This window comes from Poromitra crassiceps (assembly GCF_964638095.1).
Source record: "Poromitra crassiceps genome assembly, chromosome: 7".
NCBI classification, from domain to species: domain Eukaryota; kingdom Metazoa; phylum Chordata; class Actinopteri; order Beryciformes; family Melamphaidae; genus Poromitra; species Poromitra crassiceps.
The window spans coordinates 58,303,482-58,325,185 of record NC_139628.1 but is presented as its reverse complement, the minus strand read 5'-3'; the positions used below and the strand labels follow the sequence as shown (position 1 = coordinate 58,325,185).

Below are 21,704 nucleotides of genomic sequence, written 5' to 3'. Positions count from 1 at the left end.
AGGTTCAGGGTGGCTTCGTCAACCACTCTCCTCTCTCCTTCGTTGTCACTCTCAAAACCAAGGAACTCCTCTTCGTCACTGTCGGAATCGAACAGCCTCTGAAGGTGCCCAGCTGTGCCGGCGTCATCATCACGCAGCAGTCCAGCCTTTCGGAACCCGTTGGTGATCGTGGATGTTTTCACACTCCTCCACGCTGTCAGGATCCACTGGCAAACTTGAGCGAAAGTTGCTTTTCGCATGCGACCTGTTTTGGTGAATGATTTATCGCCGCTCGTCATCCACGCCTCCCACTCAACGCGTAGTGCCACTTTGAACGCACGATTGACACTGATGTCAAGTGGCTGCAGATGCTTCGTTGTGCCCCCAGGAATCACAGCTGGAATGGAGTTTGTGGTCTTGATGGCTGCTTTCACGGAATCTGTTATATGAGCCCTCATGCTGTCGAGAACGAGCAAAGCTTTTTTTTGCCGAAAGAATCAAGTCAAGTCAAGTTTATTTATATAGCCCTAATTCACAAGCATGTCTCAGAGGGCTTCACAGAAAGTATGTCTAGCTGATTCTAGCTAACACACAGTAACAAGAATATACAGAATAAAGATAACATTTGAACATTTGAAGAAAGCAGGAGAGTGGAGGAGGGAGGGAGAGGGAGGAGGGAGGAGAGGGGGGAGGTGGGGAGAAAATAGGAAATGTGGAGAGGTGGGAGGGCGCAGGGGAAGGAGAGCAGTGGGAATGTGAGAGAGGGGAGAGAACAGAGAGGAGGAGAGAACAGAGAAGGAGAGGTGGAAGGGTACAGGGGAGGTAGAGTAGAGGTAGGGTCTAGGGTGGAGGGAGGGAGGGAGGAGAGGGGGGAGGTGGGGAGAAAATAGGAAATGTGGAGGAGGAGAGAACAGGGGAGGAGAGATGAGGGTGCAGGGGAGGGAGAGCCAGGGTAGGGGTAGGGTCTAGGGTTGGGGGAGGGGAGGGAGTAGGATACGGGCCCGGATTAGGGCGAGGGTGGGGAGAAATGGGAAATGTGGAGGAGGAGAGAACAGAGAAGGAGAGGGTGCAGGGGAGGGAGAGCAGGGGGAATGTGAGAGGGAGGAGAGGGCAGAGAGGAGGAGAGAACAGAGAAGGAGAGGTGGGAGGGCGCAGGGGAAGGAGAGCAGTGGGAATGTGAGAGAGGGGAGAGGACAGAGAGGAGGAGAGAACAGAGAAGGAGAGGTGGAAGGGTACAGGGGAGGTAGAGTAGAGGTAGGGTCTAGGGTGGAGGGAGGGAGTAGGATACGGGCCCGGATTAGGGCGAGGGTGGGGAGAAAATGGGAAATGTGGAGGAGGAGAGAACAGAGAAGGAGAGGTGGGAGGGTGCAGGGGAAGGAGAGCAGGGGGAATGTGAGAGAGGGGGGAGGACAGAGAGTAGAGGTGCAGGGGAAGGAGAGCAGGGGAAGAAGAGCAGGGGGAATGTGAGAGAGGGGGGAGGACAGAGAGTAGAGGTAGGGTCTAGGGTGGAGGGAGGGAGTAGGATACGGGCCCGGATTAGGGCGAGGGTGGGGGGAAAATGGGAAATGTGGAGGAGGAGAGGACAGAGAAGGAGAGGTGGGAGGTTGCAGGGGAAGGAGAGCAGGGGGAATGTGAGAGAAGGGAGAGCAGGAAGTGGCAGGGATTCAGGAAAATAGGGGAGAAGAGGAGAAGGAGCAGAGGGGGGGGAGAATGAGGAGAGAGCAGGAGAAGGGAGGGGGGGGCGGTGGGATGTGGGGGAGGAAAGAGCATGGAAAGAGAGGAGAACAAGAAGGGGGAAGAAGGGAAGAAGCGGGGAAAGGGGGAAAGAGAGGGGGGGGGGAGAAGATCAGACAACTGTCTACTCTAAGCATTAACCAGAGCTAACTGGGACATAGTATCTAGCTAATCTACAGCCTAATCTGGCCTATCCTACCCTGGAATCCTCCAGGGCGCCTCCGCCCTGGAATCCTCCAGGGCGCTTGACGTAGCACTCAGCCAACCACTCCTTCATGACACTTTCCATCATCCACCCTTTCTTGTTGACTCTGAGGCATATCCCACTGGGAATTTTCTCTTTCGGCATCGTAATCCGCTTGAAAATCACCATTGGCGGCAGCTTTACTCCAGATGCTGTGCAGCCGAGAACACAAGTGAAATTCGTTCTCTCGTGCCCAGTGGTTCTCAATGTGATCGACGATTCACCTTTCTTGTTAACAGTCCGAGTGAGTGGCAGGTCGAACGTCAAAGGCACTTCATCCATATTTATGATCTGCTCCGGTTCGATGGAATATTCCTTGATCTTCCTTTGTGTGAATTCGCCGAAGTTTGTGATTTTCTCCTGATAGTCGGGAGGGAGTTGCTGGCACACAGTCGTCCTCGCCCTGACGGACAGTCCCTTTCGTCTCATGAATCGGAAGCACCAAGATGGCCCACCTCTGAAATGTTCAATTTTCATTTCGGTGGCGACTGTTTTGGCCTTCAGTCGGATCTGCACCGTGGAAACGCCTCGGCCGTCTGCTCTCTGGGTCAACACCCAGTCTTCAAGGGAATCTTCAAGTTCGGGCCATCTGCTTTTATGACCTCTGAAGGACTTTTTGGTCTTCTTGCACTGAGACAGTTCCTCCTGCTGCTTCTTCCAACGGCTCACCATCGACTCATTGATGCTCAGGGTACGCGCTGCTGCTCTGTTTCCCTCTTTTAATGCGAGATTGACTGCTTTCAACTTGAAAGCTGCGTCGTGTGAATTTCTGCGTACCTTCCCCATGGTAAGTGAGAGACTGCTCGTCTTGTTGTGATTCCGGGCGGCTGATGAACTTTGAACCGGTAGGAGTAACCGGTTGATTTCCGCCAATGATGTCAAGTCTTTAATACACAAAGGCAATTCAAGGTGCTTTACAAAAAAATAATCGAAAAAACAAGCAGCAAAGCAATGCACATAAAATGTGCTGATGAAGCTGTGTAACCTGTAAAATCCATCGATTTTGGAGGTCACCGAGTGGCCGTTTGCTTACCGTAATTACCATATGTAAGGGTTCACGCACAGAGGGGATTGTTGGCTGTTTGAGGAAGCTCCCATTTACCGTATTACCGTAACATTTCAACAAAACAACATAACACAACACCACCTTTGTTTATTTTGACAGTGCACACAGTGTCCGCGGTGTGGTGAAAAGAGGGCAAGAGAGGAAATTAAAACAGAAGTGGATTTATAGGTAGAAAGAGTGCTAAAAAAGAGAGATTTTATTTGTATTTGTATTTTTTTTTCTGAAAAAATCCATAGATAAGCCGCACCGTTATATAAGCCGAGGGCCAAAAAACGGGGAAAAAGCCGCGGCTTATAGTCCGGAATTTACGGTATATATATATATATATATATATATATATTTTTTTTTTGTCATTTGTGTCATAATGAATAATATTTACATGTCTGATGTCAATACAGTTCAAAATAAAAGAATTGAGAGCGAGTTCTGCCTGATATTGTGTGCTGTGTACATAAATGCCATTTTCTGCAATTTCTTTTCTCAGAGAGACATTTTGGGTGAAAACAGGGTGTATATAAATGGCTATAAGTAGAGTACAGAACATGCTAAAAGCTCACTTTTTTTTTCCTGGTGAACCCAGAGACGTACATCTTCATTTTGAGGTATTGCAAATCACTCTGGTGCTAATAGATAATTTACTGTGGGTCTTGAAAGATGACCAACAATTATGAAAATCTTTGGCCTGTGCTAAATATTGGCAGTCCTAAACTGGCCCTGAATGAGTTAAAGTCTTTCTGATTCTGATTCTGATTCAAATAAACGATCAGGTTATTGAGACAGTGAAGTCCACCAAATTCCTGGGGGTTCATATTGATGAACATTTAAACTTTAAGCGTCATATTGATGACTTAACGAAAAAACTGTCTAAATATGCTGGTTTATTTTTTAAAGTGAGACACTTTCTTCCATTGGAAGCACTTCTAGCCTTATATCGGTCCTTGTTTGAGCCCCATATTAACTATTGTAATATTATTTGGTGCAATACCTTTCCCAGTTATCTCATGAAACTACAGACTGTACAGAAAAAAGTCATACGTGCCATTTCATGGTCGAAGTTTAATGCCCATACTGATCCTCTCTTCCAGCGCTACAGTCTTCTGAAGCTGCCCGAAAGTAATGTCTTTCACAATGCATGTGTTATGTATGATGTGGTGCATATGAAAGTAATGTCTTTCACAATGCATGTGTTATGTATGATGTGGTGCATATGAAAGTAATGTCTTTCACAATGCATGTGTTATGTATGATGTGGTGCATATACGAAACAACAGACTTTGTGACCTTGTTCCAATTTATGTTCACTCACACACACATCAGACAAGAAGGAAACATATTATAAGGGGAAAAAAGCGTAAGCTTAAATGTACGAGCTTCAGTATAGTTTGCAGAGGTCCACAACTGTGGAATGAACTTGAGGACACCTTAAAAATGTCAATATCTGTGCCTGTCTTTAAAAAGAGATTAAGGCAGCAGTTGCTGCAAAAATACAAATGTAATTGAGGAAATATGTTCTGAGATCATCATTAATTTTAAAGTCTTATTTTAACCTCTAGGGTTTTTATGTTTAGTGTTTACTGTAGGTAGTGTATGTATTTTACGTGTGCGTTATTTTTGTTTTTTAGGTGGAGGCTCAAATAAGCCCATACAGGTTTCCGGTTGTGTGCATGTGCAAAATAAAATTCAAATTCAAATTTATAGCCTATAGGTCTGGAGCCCAGACCTTCGAAGCCATGCCCACTCTACAGTTGTGGATTTGAGGAGGATATGAGGTCCGCCCACTTGTCTGCAGCCAGGTACTCTTGGTGGATTTGGCTGTTCTTGAGTAGATGAGGAAATGAGTTTGATTTGACTCAGTTTAAATATGAGAGTTTACACACAGAGTCAGTTAATTTTTTTAATCCGCCATCCGGAGAAAAAAAACGCACAGAAAACCTTGCACACTGGTCCGATGCGTTTTATTATTATGTTCGTTATTCTATTCGCAATACGAAACAAATAGTCCTCTCCTGTATCCATGTTACAACGTGACTAACAGATAGCAGCAGCTGATCTGTAGCAGGCTGCGGGGATGTGGACTGCAGCTGGTCAGGGAATGTAACCATACTGGACACAGGGCTCAGTACCTTCACTTCGCCAAGCCGGCTGTGTTGCGCTGTGGCCGGGGAGAGAGAGGAGCCGGTGAGGTGAAGCGAGCTGCTCAGACTGGAGTGGACTCCAGCCGAGCGGGACTCGGCAACGTACCCTGCCCCTCCGCGGCTTATTTTCAACTTGCATGTGTGACAAACTGTACAATTTCCACAATGAGGACGACATGCTGGCGTGTTTCCTTTTGGCTGCTTGGGGTGTGCGCACGCGTCACGTGAATGCGTGCATTGTGCAGCTGCAGGTAATTGACCAAACAAAAAAAAGCGGAAAGCCGACCGGCGCACAGAATCGGCTATGTGGACTGACTGGCGCCGGTCACCGGTCGAGGCTGATCAGCTGAAAATCGGCCATTTTCGGTCACGTGCCGATCGATCGGTGCATCCCTACCCAAAACCAGAATCAAATAAAGATGAGCCATGATTCTCCAACTCAAACAGATAAAAAGTACCCTTTCCTCCAAGCAAACACTTCAAACTTTAAACCAACTGAATGTGTTTATCCTTTGCTTAAACACCCTCAGTTGTGCACAGAGTTGGCCAACAGACTGCACCTGCACTCACTCAGCATTCACAGGCAGAGGGATTTCTGACTCACTGAAATCAAACCTGCATGTTTTCATGAATGATTCTGATTAAATACCAAGTATGTAGAGTGTGAAGCTTCAGCAGCACGTCTCCCTGTGGTAAACACTCTACATACACCGCCCCCAGCGACCTGTCACCTGACATCCCGCTTCATCACATGACATGAGGAGCCAAGCGACAGCAGCAAAGACATGGGCTGCGTTCCAATACCCATACTTGTACTTCTTTCTTGTAGTATGTACTGCCACTGCCCTCACAAAGTATGGATTGTAGTGTGTAGCATGCATGCAAAATGCATACTATTGGGACACACTACATCTGTCGTCACGTGAGCTTCCTGAACTCCGACCTCTTGCTCACTTCCGCCGACGTCCGCAGCGCCACATTTGAGTTTTTTTTATTATTATTTTTTTATTCAATAAACAAAGTCTGGCAATAACAAACAGTACATTATACAAAAAATTCAGACTAAGCATTTACAAAATTGGAACAGACAATCAAATAAACAAATTGCTGTTATATTGTAATGTATGTTGTTGTTTCTAATAAACTGATGTGATGATACTTACATGCAGTCTCATTCTTAACTCATTCACCGCCAAAGACGTCTTTAACGTCTTATCAGGAATGTGCCTCCCCGGCAAAGACGTGTTTGACGTGTTTTTGTTTTTATTAGTGCAGCGCGTAGTTCAAAGGGAGGATAGGACAGGGAGACATGGACGAGGACAGGTGGACCAGAACAAAACAAAATAAACACACGAACAGCTAACAATAACGAAAAGTAAGGACGCGGGCAGAAGCGGCAGTCACAGCAGCAGACGCCAGCAGTACTCAGACCCGGAAACAACGTAACGAAGATAAAAGGGGGATCGTGTGTGTGTGTGTGTGTGTCTGTCTGTCTGTCTGTCTGTCTGTCTGTCTGTCTGTCTGTGTGTCTGTCTGCACACTCACTCACACTGAGTAAACTGTATTGTTGAATGTAAAAAAAGCACTTCATGTATATATATATATACGGTATATATATATATATATTTTTTTTTTTTTTGTCATTTGTGTCATAACGAATAATATTTACATGTCTGATGTCAATACAGTTCAAAATAAAAGAATTGAGAGCGAGTTCTGCCTGAGATTGTGTCCTTTACAAAAATGGCCTTTTCTCCTGTTTCTCTTCTCAGAGAGACCTTTTTGGTGAAAACAGGGTGTATATAAATGGCTATAAGTAGAGTACAGAACATGCTAAAAGCTCACTTTTTTTCCCCTGGTGAACCCAGAGACGTACATCTTCATTTTGAGGTATTGCAAATCACTTTGGTGCTAATAGATAATTTACTGTGGGTCTTGAATGATGACCAACAATTATGAAAATCTTTGGCCTGAGCTAAATATTGGCAGTCCTAAACTGGCCATGAATGAGTTAACAGTATAATAACGTGCATATTTCTGTCAGTGTTTTTATCATAGTTATTGACGTGTTCACGGCGTCATGGAGGTGGGTGTGGATTATACACGCAGCTCAGTCAGTGCGACGTAACTCCAGTAGGTGGCGGTAATGCACAAAAAGTTGTTTGCCAACCGCCATAAAACATTAGAAGAAGAAGAAGAAGACGTAACTTCCTCTGCGCAAAGGATTGTGGGGAAGATTGGCTGGTGCAGCATGCATCGATCCATACTCCGAAATAGGAGCTGATGTAGTACAACATCCTGGTACTCTTGGCATACTGCATCTGACATACTATGTATTGGGACATACTAATTCTTTTTTTGCCTACTAAATAGTATGGAAGTATGGGTATTGGAACGGGCCCATGGATCAGACACGCAAGAACCAACAGGAAGCAGCAGATCAGATGTTGACGGGACACAGGATATGGTGCAACACCAGAGTGTCACTGAGCCACTGAATGGGCCCGGCATTTTATGAATGAACGACAGACAGGTGGATGCTGTCCAGGTTACGTGACATCCTGGACAACGTCTCCCACCCACTCCATGATGTCACAGCAGCACTCCATGATGTCACAGCAGCACTCCATGATGTCACAGGAGCACTTTCAGTGCAAGACCGATGCTACCCAGGTGCACCACAGAGCGTCATTCCCACCTGTGGCCATCAAACTCATGAACTCAGTTATCTGTTGCTCGCCAATTCAGTACAGAATCCTGATCAGCTCTCACTTAACATAGGTTTCTAACGGGACAACAAGCTGCTGTCCACCTCTGTGAGAAGTCTAACCAATCATGATCACGTGTTGAATCATTCTGGGTGATTTATTCAGCTGAATCAGCGTCTGGGCGCGCTTCCTGTTTTGACCAACTTTTGCTGAGGTTATTGTCTTCAGTTCTCCCTGTGGTCGTCTCACTTTTGACAATAATTTAGTTTGAATGTAGAAGAAGGACTGTTGTGATCATAGTTTCTCTGTTATCTCTCTAGCTACAGTCTGTTATCTATCTAGCTAGTCTGTTATCTCTCTAGCTACAGTCTGTTATCTCTCTAGCTACAGTCTGTTATCTCTCTAGCTACAGTCTGTTATCTCTCTCTAGCTACAGTCTGTTATCTCTCTAGCTACAGCATACATGGGCAAATTACGGCCCGCGGGCCGGATGCGGCCCGCGGGCGCCACCTGTGTGGCCCGCCATGGAATTGCAAAAAAAAAAAAAAAAAAAAAATTTTTTTTTTTTTTTTACACAGTGCACCTGAACCCAACATGCAAGATACCCGCTGAATAAATGTCCAAATGTTCATGTCATTCTGGCCAATACTCCACTTCTGTTATAGCATTTCAGTCTGGAATATGGAATATCTTTCAATAATCTTTATGACTAAAAGGCTACATTGAATTAGAAATTTAAATAATTAACTCATTGGTTTTGGATTTATTTAGCTTCAAGACTGCATTTTTGTTCTTGTGTGACCCTCAACACAGGCTTTGATTATCCCGGGCCACTTACTGATACTTATGCTTAAATTAACCCACTCATATTTTGATTTATTTCAAGAAAAACATTTTGGCTAGTGGAAATTCTAATTGGCTGGTAACTTTAAAATCTAGCAGCCATATTGGCAGGTGGTCAAAAAACTTAATTTCAAGCCCTGAGAGCAGGTGGTGACATAGGAGTGAGTGAGAAAAGGATGAAATATTGGTGGTTAAGACTGAATAATGACATCACAACTGTTAATTTAAAATGAGTTATTCCTCTAAACGTGGCTTCAAATGCACCAAATTTTTCACGCTGGCCCCGTTCGGCCCTCAGCAAAACCTGGTAGCAAATACATTTTTTGTGGCCCTCTCTATCATCAAAGTTACCCATCCATGGGTTACGGCATGACAATATTTGTTCGGCCCCCGGCAACAATCTGGGTTTCTCATGTGGCCCCCCATGAAAAATAATTGCCCACCCCTGAGCTACAGTCTGTTATCTCTCTAGCTACAGTCTGTTATCTCTCTAGCTACAGTCTGTTATCTCTCTAGCTACAGTCTGTTATCTCTCTCTAGCTACAGTCTGTTATCTCTCTAGCTACAGTCTGTTATCTCTCTAGCTACAGTCTGTTATTTCTCTAGCTACAGTCTGTTATCTCTCTAGCTACAGTCTGTTATCTCTCTAGCTACAGTCTGTTATCTCTCTAGCTACAGTCTGTTATCTCTCTAGCTACAGTCTGTTATCTCTCTCTAGCTACAGTCTGTTATCTCTCTAGCTACAGTCTGTTATCTCTCTAGCTACAGTCTGTTATCTCTCTAGGTACAGTCTGTTATCTCTCTAGCTACAGTCTGTTATCTCTCTAGCTACAGTCTGTTATCTCTCTAGGTACAGTCTGTTATCTCTCTAGCTACAGTCTGTTATCTCTCTAGCTACAGTCTGTTATCTCTCTAGCTACAGTCTGTTATCTCTCTAGCTACAGTCTGTTATCTCTCTAGCTACAGTCTGTTATCTCTCTCTAGCTACAGTCTGTTATCTCTCTCTAGCTACAGTCTGTTATCTCTCTAGCTACAGTCTGTTATCTCTCTCTAGCTACAGTCTGTTATCTCTCTAGCTACAGTCTGTTATCTCTCTAGCTACAGTCTGTTATCTCTCTAGCTACAGTCTGTTATCTCTCTAGCTACAATCATGGAACTCTGGAGACATTAATGTCAGAAATATTCAGATTCAGGTTTGAGAATCACTGAAGGGCCCTATCTTGAACTCTCTCTCTCCCCCTCTCTCAATAATGACATACTGTACAGGTATAGGCCTAAATTAAGTAGCCTATAAATAAACAAACCTGAACATGTGTATAAATAAAACTGAATTGAATTGAATTGAATGAAGTGTCCCTGGGTGTTGTTGCATGTGGCCACAGGGGTGTCATGCAAGCAAACAATCTGAGGGGGTGAACTCTTGATTTCAAAATGTGGGGGGTTGGAAGCCAGATTTAGAGAAATATCTCATTTTAAATTAACAGCTTGAGCAGGTGTAACCATAAGGCTATTTTCCACTGCTCAGCCTCCTGGAAAGATCCATAACCACCAGACTAAGTACATTGTCACTGTCCAGGCTCAATGGACAAAAAAGGGAGACCACACAAATCTTAAAATTAAATATGCATGCATTACCATGAAGGAAAAATAGTCTATCACTAAACTTGCCCCTTGCATCAACCTCTATGTCCTCTTCACTGAAGACAGGGCTGGGATGACTTTCTATTCTTTTTTTAAAGAATGATATTTTTCTTTGCATTTTGACCTGGCTGGAGTGGAGACATCAAATGCAATTCAGTGTTTTGCTAACTAGCCTACAATACAACCTGTGTGATAGAGTGGTGGTAAAAAAAAACTATCACTGATATATATATATATATTTTACCACCACTCTATGGCAGTGAGCCTATCAGCTCACTATACTGACCAGTTAAGGAGAAAAACACTGCTGTCAGCTCTGTGCCGTGATGTGTGGGTGGCTTTGCTACGTAGCACTAGAAGTGCCTATAGTGAGAAAGCCAGATGGAGAAACCATTATCAGCGGGAGGAGCAGTGCGTGTTTTTTGGTTAGGTCTGATCTATGACATAAGACATAGCCTATATGTTTGACTCTTTATATAAAATGATCATAACTACACGTTATAAAATCCATAGTAATGAAGTGATATTATGAGAGAGAAAAAACATCTCTCAACAATGGACATGACGATTCTGTGTGGCCACACCTCAATCTAACCAGTGTCAGGGCAGGTCTTTCCATTTCTTTAGTGGCCGTTGCAGCTTTAAGCCCGTATATTTTTTTTATCTGAGAATTGTTACCACCCCATCTAACTGCCACCCCCCCTGTTCACTACACCCTCCCCCACCTTTTCTGCATCTTAAAGCTATAAAAGATCTGACACCAGGCACAGATCTGACACCAGGCACAGATCTGACACCAGGCACAGAGCGACTGAAAACCCTGTTTATGTTCTCTTCATTAAAACCAAGCCAGATGTCCATCCCATAACAATAAGCCTCCAATCAACACCAGGTAAGATCTGTGCAATTAATGATGTAAGTGTATAATATCGCTATGTTATTATCCTTTTTGTATATATATATATATATATATATATATATATATATTTATATATCAGTGGCGGCTGGTGAGATTGGAAACAGGGGAGGTAGCTTCAGTGGCGACCAAAGGTCGCCGCCGAATTTTTTTTTGGCGTTTTTTTCTTCTCTTTTGCCCAAAACGCCCAAATCTAATTTTAAATTAGCATTAGGATTAGACTGTTGTGATGTCATTATTCAGTTTTAACCATCAATAATTGTTCCTTTTCTCATTATTTCATTTCTCAGAGTAAATACTGTATATTTATTTCGAGATTTTTGTCAATTATTTGTGCTGTTATGGTTATAATTAGCCTAGTTACTCACTTCTACACTATCTTAGATTGTGTTACTTATGGATGGCATGGAATTATAGTGAAAATAGATTATCCCCCCTTTTTGCTGGGGACCCCACTTTGAAAACCACTGGCTTAGGCTAGAACTGTTGTGAGAAGGTTTCAGGATTTATCTCTATGCATTAGGCTGTGATTACTATTTATATAAATCTATTTATTCACATAGATTCATGATATATTATGGTATACAGCCTACCTGTGACATCAATGTTTTGATTAATCTGCGCCAGTACCGAAAATGTAGCCTATTACTGCATGACTGATCCTATGATGTCATTGTAATCACACTCAGGTGTGCTTTCACAAGACAGGTGTTGTCCATTCAATCAGCCCACCTGTCTTTATAATGGCTGTCTTGCACTGTTTGTATGATACTTGACAAAGTCTATGGCCGAAACTGTTGTCAAATAGCGTTAAATTACACTTTATTGCATCTGGAACGAGAGTGTGTCTTCCCCTGCACTAATCAACATACTCGTTTAGTTACATTCCAATTCATCAACTTTGGAGCGTTATTTACCCCCCCTTCCCGACATGCTAGGTTGACATGCTTCGTCCCAATCGATTCCTTATTTCTTCTACTTTCATATGGTATAAAGATCACCACTCAAGCTTTAAAATTGAGCTCGCTGTCAGCTATCGATTTACAGGCCAAATTCAGTAAAAAAATGTGGGAATTTAAGGTTGCGGGTTTTATTATAAAAAATTACAGGATGAAACTTCAATACAACAAAAATAGCACTGCTCGGTGAACCATTTCCACGCCGAATTTAATAGAAGGCTCGGATAACTTGAAATCAATTGACTTACTTGTATATCCATGCTGTCTGTAGTGGAAACGCTGCAGCCGAGACGTTGCAAATATTCCAGTTTTCTGACATTGACCCAGTATCGCGCAGCGCAGCACAAGGCTCCCGCAACTCAAAACTCGTTTTGGGTGTAATCCAATGCAACGACTGTCTGGCTTGTGAACACTTACTGATTGATAAAAAAGTACCGTAAATTCCGGACTATAAGCCGCGGCTTTTTCCCCGTTTTTTGGCCCTGCGGCTTATATAACGGTGCGGCTTATCTATGGATTTTTTCAGAAAAAAAAAAAAAAATACAAATAAAATCTCTCTTTTTTAGCACTCTTTCTAACTATAAATCCACTTCTGTTTTAATTTCCTCTCTTGCCCTCTTTTCACCACACCGCGGACACTGTGTGCACTGTAAAAATAAACAAAGGTGGTGTTGTGTTATGTTGTTTTGTTGAAATGTTACGGTAATACGGTAAATGGGAGCTTCCTCAAACAGCCATCTCTTTCCCGACAATCCCCTCTGTGCGTGAACCCTTACATATGGTAATTACGGTAAGCAAACGGCCACTCGGTGACCTCCAAAATCGATGGATTTTACAGGTTACACAGCTTCATCAGCACATTTTATGTGCATTGCTTTGCTGCTTGTTTTTTCGATTATTTTTTTGTAAAGCACCTTGAATTGCCTTTGTGTATGAAAGACTTGACATCATTGGCGGAAATCAACCGGTTACTCCTACCGGTTCAAAGTTCATCAGCCGCCCGGAATCACAACAAGACGAGCAGTAGAAGCAACTCTCTCTCACTTACCATGGGGAAGGTACGCAGAAATTCACACGACGCAGCTTTCAAGTTGAAAGCAGTCAATCTCGCATTAAAAGAGGGAAATAGAGCAGCAGCGCGTAACCTGGGCATCGACGAGTCAATGGTGAGGCGTTGGAAGGTGCAGCAGGAGGAACTGTCTCAGTGCAAGAAGACCAAAAAGTCCTTCAGAGGTCATAAAAGCAGATGGCCCGAACTTGAAGATTCCCTTGAAGATTGGGTGTTGACCCAGAGAGCAGACGGCCGAGGCGTTTCCACGGTGCAGATCCGACTGAAGGCCAAAACAGTCGCCACCGAAATGAAAATTGAACATTTCATAGGTGGCCCATCTTGGTGCTTCCGATTCATGAGACGAAAGGGACTGTCCGTCCGGGCGAGAACTACTGAACAACTCCCTCCCGACTACCAGGAGAAAATCACAAACTTCGGCGAATTCACACAAAGGAAGATCACAGAATATTATAGGAGTGTGAAAACATCCACAATCACCAACGGGTTCCAAAAGGCTGGACTGCTGCGGGATGAAGAGGATGACGCCGCCACAGCTGGCGCTGAGGGCCGTCAGAGGCTTCAGAGGCTGTTGTTCGATGCCGACACCGACAGTGACGAAGAGGAGTTCGTTGGTTTTGAGAGTGACAATGAAGGAGAGAGGAGAGTGGTTGACGAAGCCACCCTGAACCTGTTCGTTTCCGACACTGAAGATGAGGACTTTGGTGGTTTCAGTACGCAGGAAGAAGAGGAAGACGAGGATTAGTGACTTGACTTCTCTGGTTACAGCCGTTTGCTGCACATATAGCCTATTGTTGTGTGATTTTGTCTGGGGATTAGTGACCTGACTTTTGTTTTGTTGAAATGTTAATAAATGGGAGCTTCCCCAAACAGCCATCTCTTTCCCGACAATCCCCTCTGTGTACGAACCCTTACATATGGTAATTAAACATCAAAACGCCCGCGGCTTATAGTCCGGTGCGGCTTATATATGTAAAAAACAGTCAATTTTGCTGCTGCGGCTTATATACCGGTGCGCCTTATGGTCCGGAATTTACGGTAAATAAAAATAAGGGGGAAATATAATATGCTGCTACTGTCTCAGTAAATGTCGTAAATCCTTCCTGTCAGGTCATCACAGGCAGTGGATTTCATTTCCTACTTGATTCAGCGTGAGAGACCAGTGGACAATACAATGTCAATCAACGTCAGCAATCTATCCAACCAACAACCAATCAGATTTCACCTGGTTTCACCAGGATAAGGGCATGCTCCCTTCCAGCTCAATCTGATTGGTTGGAAAACACATCACTCTCACGTGTTCTCTGTGAATTGCAAGTGTTTTTCAACCAATCATATTTTTTCATTAGATAAATTACCAAATAAATAAACGCCCACAGGGCGAATGTTTTTTTATCTGCCTACCCCACGCTGGGACCAGGGCCAGAGTGACTCGTCTGCATGGAGCTCTCCTTTCCATCAGTGCCCTACACAGGTCACTGTTGTTGAAGCATTTTAAGAATATAATGAATGAAAAAATGGGCGTCTGCACATAAGAAAAAACACATTTGATTGATATTTTATTATTAAAAAAAAAGAAAAAAGAAAAATGAAAAATGAAAAATGAAAAATGAAAAAGAAAAAGAAAAAAAAAAAAAAAAAGATATATATTTTTTTTATATAAAATCCCCAATCTAATAGAGGAGGACCATCCTCCTATGCCTCACTGGAAAAACCTCCTCTGATATATATATATATACAGATCTTTTCCAAAAAATAGAATATCATGGAAAAGTTTTTTTTTTCATAATTCCTTTCAAAAAGTGAAACTTTCATAGATTATATATTCATTACACACAAAGTCAAATATTTCTAGCCTTTATTTGTTTCATTTTTCATAATTTTGGCCTACAGCTCCAGAAAACCCCCAAAACAGTATTTCAAGAAATTAGAATAGTGTGAAGAAAATCAGCAGTTACTTCTCAGTTATGACTGACTCCAGCCTCAGTCCACTCCCTCTGAATCTCCGCCAAATTTTTTAATTGTCTTTGCTTGACAATCCACTGAAGCCCACGGTCATCGTATTTCCATGATATATTTTTTTTTGGAAAGGATCTGTGTGTGTGTGTGTGTGTGTGTGTGTGTGTACATATATATCATATATATATATGTATATATATGTATAGGGATGGGTATCGTTAATGATACTACTATATATATATATATATGGAATCGTTACTACATTACTGAGAAACACATGTAAACACTGTGAATTCTTTCTTTATTTCATACATATATATATACAGTATATATATATATATGGGTATATAACAGGGTATATAACGATACCCATGTATAGGGATGGGTATCGTTAACGATACTACTACTCTTATCGGTACTGCTTATCGATCCGGCACTTTAACGGTACTCTTATCGGTTCTTTTTGTTCTTTTTAAGAGAAAAAACGCTGAAACAAGTGGGACTGGGTTAGGTTCATTGTAGCTAAATCTTTAACAAAAAAGGTAGCAACATCTGTGACACCTGACACAAGAAGTGGGAGTCTAGCTTCAGACCCTGTCTTCAGCCATGGACAGCTGTATGTTGCCAGCTCCAGGGGGCTCATATCAATCCTGGCGTAGAGTCCGTACTTAAACCATGACTAACCTGTCTGTGTCCAGTGACTATCTACTCGATCCAATCCGTGTTTCACCACACAGTATTGTCTTGCAAAGGTATCCCACACAGACGTAATGATGTAAAAACAAAAGTTCAAAACAACAAAACTGTTATAAAGTAAACAAGACAACTTACGCAAATAATCTACGCCAACCCTGCCCATTTTTAAGTCCAGCGCCCCCAGTGGTTTAGTGGCGAAGAGAAGTCACTGAGAAGTGCACACATACGCACCTTATCCCACACAAATGACATTCCAAAGCTGAAATGCCAGACCACCGTGCAACTGTGCACCGTGCATGTGCACCTATGTGCAGTGAATATGCCACTGTCTCTGACTTGTCTTATCACTATACTGCCTTATTGCTTGTTGTGTCTCTTGTTGTTTTTGCACTCATATGCCCTGTTATATTTGTACTATGTTGTAAACGGAGTCCACAGCACAAGAATTTCACACGTGATACTTGTACCATGGAGTGACAATAAAAATCTTGAATCTTGAATCTTGAACTGAAATGCGCGGTTTCCCTCTGTTGTGACAAGCGGAGATAATGGTTCTTTGCAGTTAATGAGTTTGAGGGGTCGGCAACCTTTTTGATATGAAGTGCCACGCCAAATTAGTGACTCGCACATCAAAATCAAAATCTCCAACGGAGCTGTAATGTTATTGCATCCAAAATCAGGACATTTGGAATGAGAGCAGTACGCCATCTGTGTTTGTATCTTGATGATACACTGCACGTTCTTTATCTTGCGCTGCCATGGAAGGCAACCAAACAGAGGTAGAGAGTGGGTCACTACCATAAATATCCTAAATAACAGGTTGCGCAACTGTAAATGGCTGTGAAATGGTCATTTTGCAGGGCACTACAACATTTCTACAAAACAAACTCAATTGCGCACTTTTTGCTACTGTGTGCTGCCGTGCCAGTGCCAGTGCTTGATTGATTTTATTTCTGTGTCACACACAAATGGTGGCCAGCCCGTATGGGCTTATGAGACACGACAGCACAAGTGTACATCGGTAGAGTTCAAACACATCCAAGTTTCATGTTTTCATACAGAAGAAACAACAACAAAAAGTGCCATAGCCTGAGGTACAACATCAAGACATACATTATGCAAATAATATTACCGTATTTCTTCTCTGCCAGGCTTGACCAATCAGCTGGGCGATATCAAAAGCTCCCTTGCTAAAGAATAATTCAAGTCTGGCCTCATCCTGAAACCAGAAGGCCTCAGGGTGAGCAGCACCAAACATTTTTTCAACCAAGCTGCAGCAGGCCCAGCTCGCCGAGCTGCAGCAGGGCCAGCTCGGCGAGCTGCAGCTAGGAATCAAGTGTGCGGAGCGCGCGAGATGCCTAGTTATATATAATAGCCTATGTCACCTGTTTTGATCTATTATTATCCATAATTATGAATTTGTTTTTGGGATTTACAGACTTGACTTCCCCTTTCTTTCTTTCTTTTTTAGAGATTGCAGAGATGTGGATCCCAGGTTGCAGCCTGCTGGTTCTGGTCACATTGTGTATTGTGTGTTATTCCCACCAAGGTAAAGATGTGAACATACAGTACCCTTCCACATTATAGCTACAAACGAATAATTTGGTTGCAAAATGCTATATTATGTCCTTAAAAAAAACAAAATAGGTATCTTAACTTATATACTGTATTTAGTCAGCTTTGATTTTGTCATCCAAAGACTGATATTATATGTTCAAATAGTATACCGTAATTTCTTTGAATTTGTGTTAAATAATAATAATGATGAATAATAATTATGATGATAATAATAATAATCCACAGAGCCCGTGAAGGATCGGAGGCTCATTCTGGTGGGGAAAACTGGGGCAGGAAAGAGTACAACTGGAAACATCATCCTGGGGCGTAGCACCTTTAAGGAGGCGATGTCCCCCGAATCTGTGACAAAAGAATGTCAGAAAGGGGAGGTAGAAGATGATAACCGTAGCATCGTGGTTATTGACACCCCAGGGAACTATGACACAAAAATGACAAAGAAAGAATTTCAAGGAGCAATAGAGAACTGCATTGTCACACACTCAGTTCCAGGACCCCATGCCTTTCTGTTGGTGATCAGTCTGATGTCAAGATTCACAGAAATGGAGAGGAAAGTTGTTGAGTGGATCCAGGATAACTTTGGCTCAGGTGCTGACAACTACACCATGGTCGTGTTCACACATGCAGGCCAGTTAGGACAGAAATCTGTGAAAAGCTTTGTGAAAGAGAGCGTGCATCTGGACGGAGTGATCCAGAGGTTTGGAGGAAGATACCATGCACTCAGCAATGACCACAGAGTCCGTGATAGCCAGGTCCAAGAGCTTCTGGAGAAGATAGACAAGATGGTGCAGCAGAACGGAGGAAAGCACTACACCAATTATATGTACGAGAAAGCCCAGGAGAAACTCAATGAGGAGGAGAGAAGGAGGGAGGAGGAGAAGAAGAAAAGGATGGAAGAGGAGGTGAGGGCAAGGGTGGGGCAGGAGAAGTTGAAATGGGAGGAGGAGAATAAGAAAAGGATGGAAGAGGAGGTGAGGGCAAGGGTGGGGCAGGAGAAGTTGAAATGGGAGGAGGAGAAGAAGAAAATGATGGAAGAGGAGGTGAGGGCATGGTTGGGGCAGGAGAAGTTGAAATGGGAGGAGGAGAAGAAGAAAAGGATGGAAGAGGAGGTGAGGATAAGGGTGGGGCAGGAGAAGTTGAAAAGGATGGAGGATGAGGAGAAGAAAAAGGAGGATGTGGTGAAGAAAAAGGAGAAGGAGGTGAAGAAAAAGAAGAAGGAAGAGAAAAACTATGAATTCAAGTGTTACGTGGTCAAGATCATTGTCTTTGTCATTGTCTTTGTCATTGTCATTGTCATTGTCTTGGTGTTTTCTATAATACATTGGCAGAATCTGAAAGACCAGAGGGAAAGGGCGAGGGAGAAGATAGAGAGGGAGGAGAAGAAAAAGAGGAAGGAGGAGAAAAGGAGGGAGGAGAAGAGAGAGAGGGAGGAGGAGAGAAGGAGGGATAAGATGGAGAGGGAGGAGGAGAGGGAGAAGGAGAGAAAAAGGGATAAGATGGAGAGGGAGCAGGAGAGAAGGAGGAAGGAGGAGAAAAGGAGGGAGGAGGAGAAAAGGAGGGAGGAGGAGAGAAGGAGGGAGGAGGAGAAAAGGAGGGAGCAGGAGATTAGGAGAAAATGAATCACTCCAGAATGTCCTTTCAACGTTGAATGTTCATCTGGGACATAAAGCAAAACACAACAAATGTTTCAGCAGCGTAAAGCCTTCATCAGCGTTGGCTGCATAAGGCAGACATGACGCATAAATACAGTCAATATTTCAATAAAGGTTTGGGTAACACTTTATAATAACGTTCAGTCATAAGTCATTTATAAGCCTTTAGTTAATGATGAACTAATCACTTACAAAACATTAATATACATTTGTAGATGATTAACTCATTGAGTGCCAATGACGATAATCGTCGTCAATTCGATTAGTAACGTAGAGTGCCAAAGACGACGATTGTCGTCAATTGCGTTTTTTGACGGTGGGACGTGGATCAATGCCCGATACATCTCCTGTACAAATATTGTAGCTATTGGAGGTCTATAACCTATTTTACAGAACCCTTAGGTGGCGACAGTGCTCTCCAGATTACAGAAAGGCAGAGAAAAACAGAGAAGAAGTCGTTGGGGAAACGGAAATCGCATCGCATCCGTATGCATCGATATGCATGAAGCATAACGTTAGTTGTGCCTGCACGCAGAGCAGCACACAACACTGACCCAGACAGACCCAGACAGCAGGAGAGGATTGGCAAACGCAAGCCAGAATATCCGATGCCCACCAGCAGCAAATCAAGACCAGCAAGAAGCTGCAACCAGCAGCGCACGCAGGGGCCAGCGCTGCTGGTTGCAGCTAAAAAATATTATTCTGCCAAACAAAATTCCCTGGCCTTCACTGTTTTATTGAAGGAAATTATTTTTGAGGTGTGACTACATCAGAAAATTAGCTTCAGAGTCAGTGATGTGCTTGAAATGTTTAATTTCACAAAAGGCTCATTATCTCAGCTTCTAGAAAAAAACGGCTGTTTTTGGTTAAATCAAGCTATCTTCTCCAGCTGATAACTAAAGAACGGAAAATGATATCAATAAACCTGTTTTTGCTGATGATAGAAGAGAGTCTCATCGTTCTTTTTCTGTGTTCGGTGTTTACATAGTAATATCACACAATATTCTGTGGGCCTCGAGAAATCACTGAAAAAAGCTCTGAAACTCTGGCACTGGGAGCGTCCGTTCTCCATAAGTGGCTGGCACTCAATGAGTTAATACAAATGCATTGTAAGTCATCTATAAACTTTTAGTAAATTAAGTGTTCCTAAGCTCATAAATGATGTGTAAATCATTTACAGTTCATTTACAAGGCTTTCTGCATCCCCTAATCTAAAGTGTAAACCATTCATCACACATAAATGTGTTACATACAAGGGGGTAGCTCTGTCAAAATTGAAGCCAATCTGGAAGTGCTCTTAAACCTGCATTCTTTCCCGAATAGCCTGCAGGGGGGTGACCCATTGGTCTGTGGACTTTTTTTGACCCCTCGTATGGCATTTTGGCCATTGCCATCTTGGATCTCGACACAGGTCCAGGCTTTTCCCACAGAGCATGGCCTGCTATTGGTCCGTGATCGGCGAGCTGTGTGATCAGTGGACAAGCGACCTGTCAATCATACCCCAACACATAGTCTGAATATAGCGATTGAGACCATAAATGCATTAGGAAAGTGTTTACTGAAGCCATACTTAAGGCTTCAAAACAGAAGTCCACAAACCAATGGGTCGCCCCTACAGCAAAGAGGACACTTCCGCATTGGCTTCAATTTTGACAAACAGAGCTACCCCCTTGTATGTAACACATTTATGTGTCATGAATGGTTTACACTTTAGATTAGGGGATGCAGAAAGCCTTGTAAATTATTTACACATCATTTACAACAGATGAGGAACACTTCATTTCCTAAAGGTTTATAGATGACTTACAACATATTTGTATATGTTAACATAGCATATATTAATCATCTACAAATGTATATTCATTTTTTGTAAATGGTTAGTTCATCATTAACTAAAGGCTTATAAATGACGTACGACTGAACGTTATTATAAAGTGTTACCAAGGTGGGTACAGAAAATGTGTGAAATCGTACCGGTGTATGAACATAGATTAGAGAAAGGACATGAAAACAATGTTACAATTTTTTTTAGTATTATGTATACATACATAACGCTCTTACCATAGAGAATACATCTAAAAATAAAGGCCCACGGCCAGTCAGAAATGCTCTCCTATCACACTTTGCACCAAGAACATCCCTATATTGCACAAACCAAACAGACGGTTTAAAAGAGCGATATACATGTAGTGCCCGCCAAGGATATCAGTCTAATAGCATAAAACACTGCAAGTGAAGCTTTATTCAGCCATTAGGATAAACACATAGGCCCTGTGTCTGTGGTCCTTATGTTCCAGGTATAACAGGCAGAACCATAAATATACAATAACAACTTCCGCCCCATCTCCAACCTCCCCTTCCTGTCAAAGATCTTAGAAGAGCTGTGGCCTCCCAGTTAATATCCCACCTTGAATCCAATAACCTCTATGAACCCTTTCAATCCGGCTTTCGCTCCAGACACAGCACAGAAACCGCTCTATTAAAGGTCACCAACGTCATTCTACTATCTGCTGACTCTGGTTCCCTCT

The 21,704-nt window shown here is 42.9% G+C and overlaps 1 protein-coding gene across 1 annotated transcript; it reads left to right on the top strand.

Annotated features, from left to right (window-relative positions):
• The first annotated feature begins 11,137 nt into the window (after window positions 1-11,137).
• LOC310779987 (uncharacterized protein) lies at window positions 11,138-19,862 on the top strand. Its single transcript, XM_083640513.1, has 3 exons — window positions 11,138-11,242; window positions 17,421-17,498; window positions 17,753-19,862. Exons 2-3 carry the CDS (start codon window positions 17,432-17,434, stop codon window positions 19,141-19,143), a joined length of 1,458 nt encoding a protein of 485 aa, XP_083496639.1. The 5' UTR covers window positions 11,138-11,242; window positions 17,421-17,431; the 3' UTR covers window positions 19,144-19,862.
• Window positions 19,863-21,704: the final 1,842 nt, after the last annotated feature.

Excerpts from the sequence above, each read along its gene's own strand:
- LOC310779987 (XM_083640513.1), top strand. The coding sequence starts at position 17,432 with ATGTGGATCCCAGGTTGCAGCCTGCTGGTTCTGGTCACATTGTGTATT. Across the intron at positions 17,499-17,752 it reads TGTGTGTTATTCCCACCAAG|AGCCCGTGAAGGATCGGAGG; the intron begins GTAAAGATGTGA and ends AATAATCCACAG.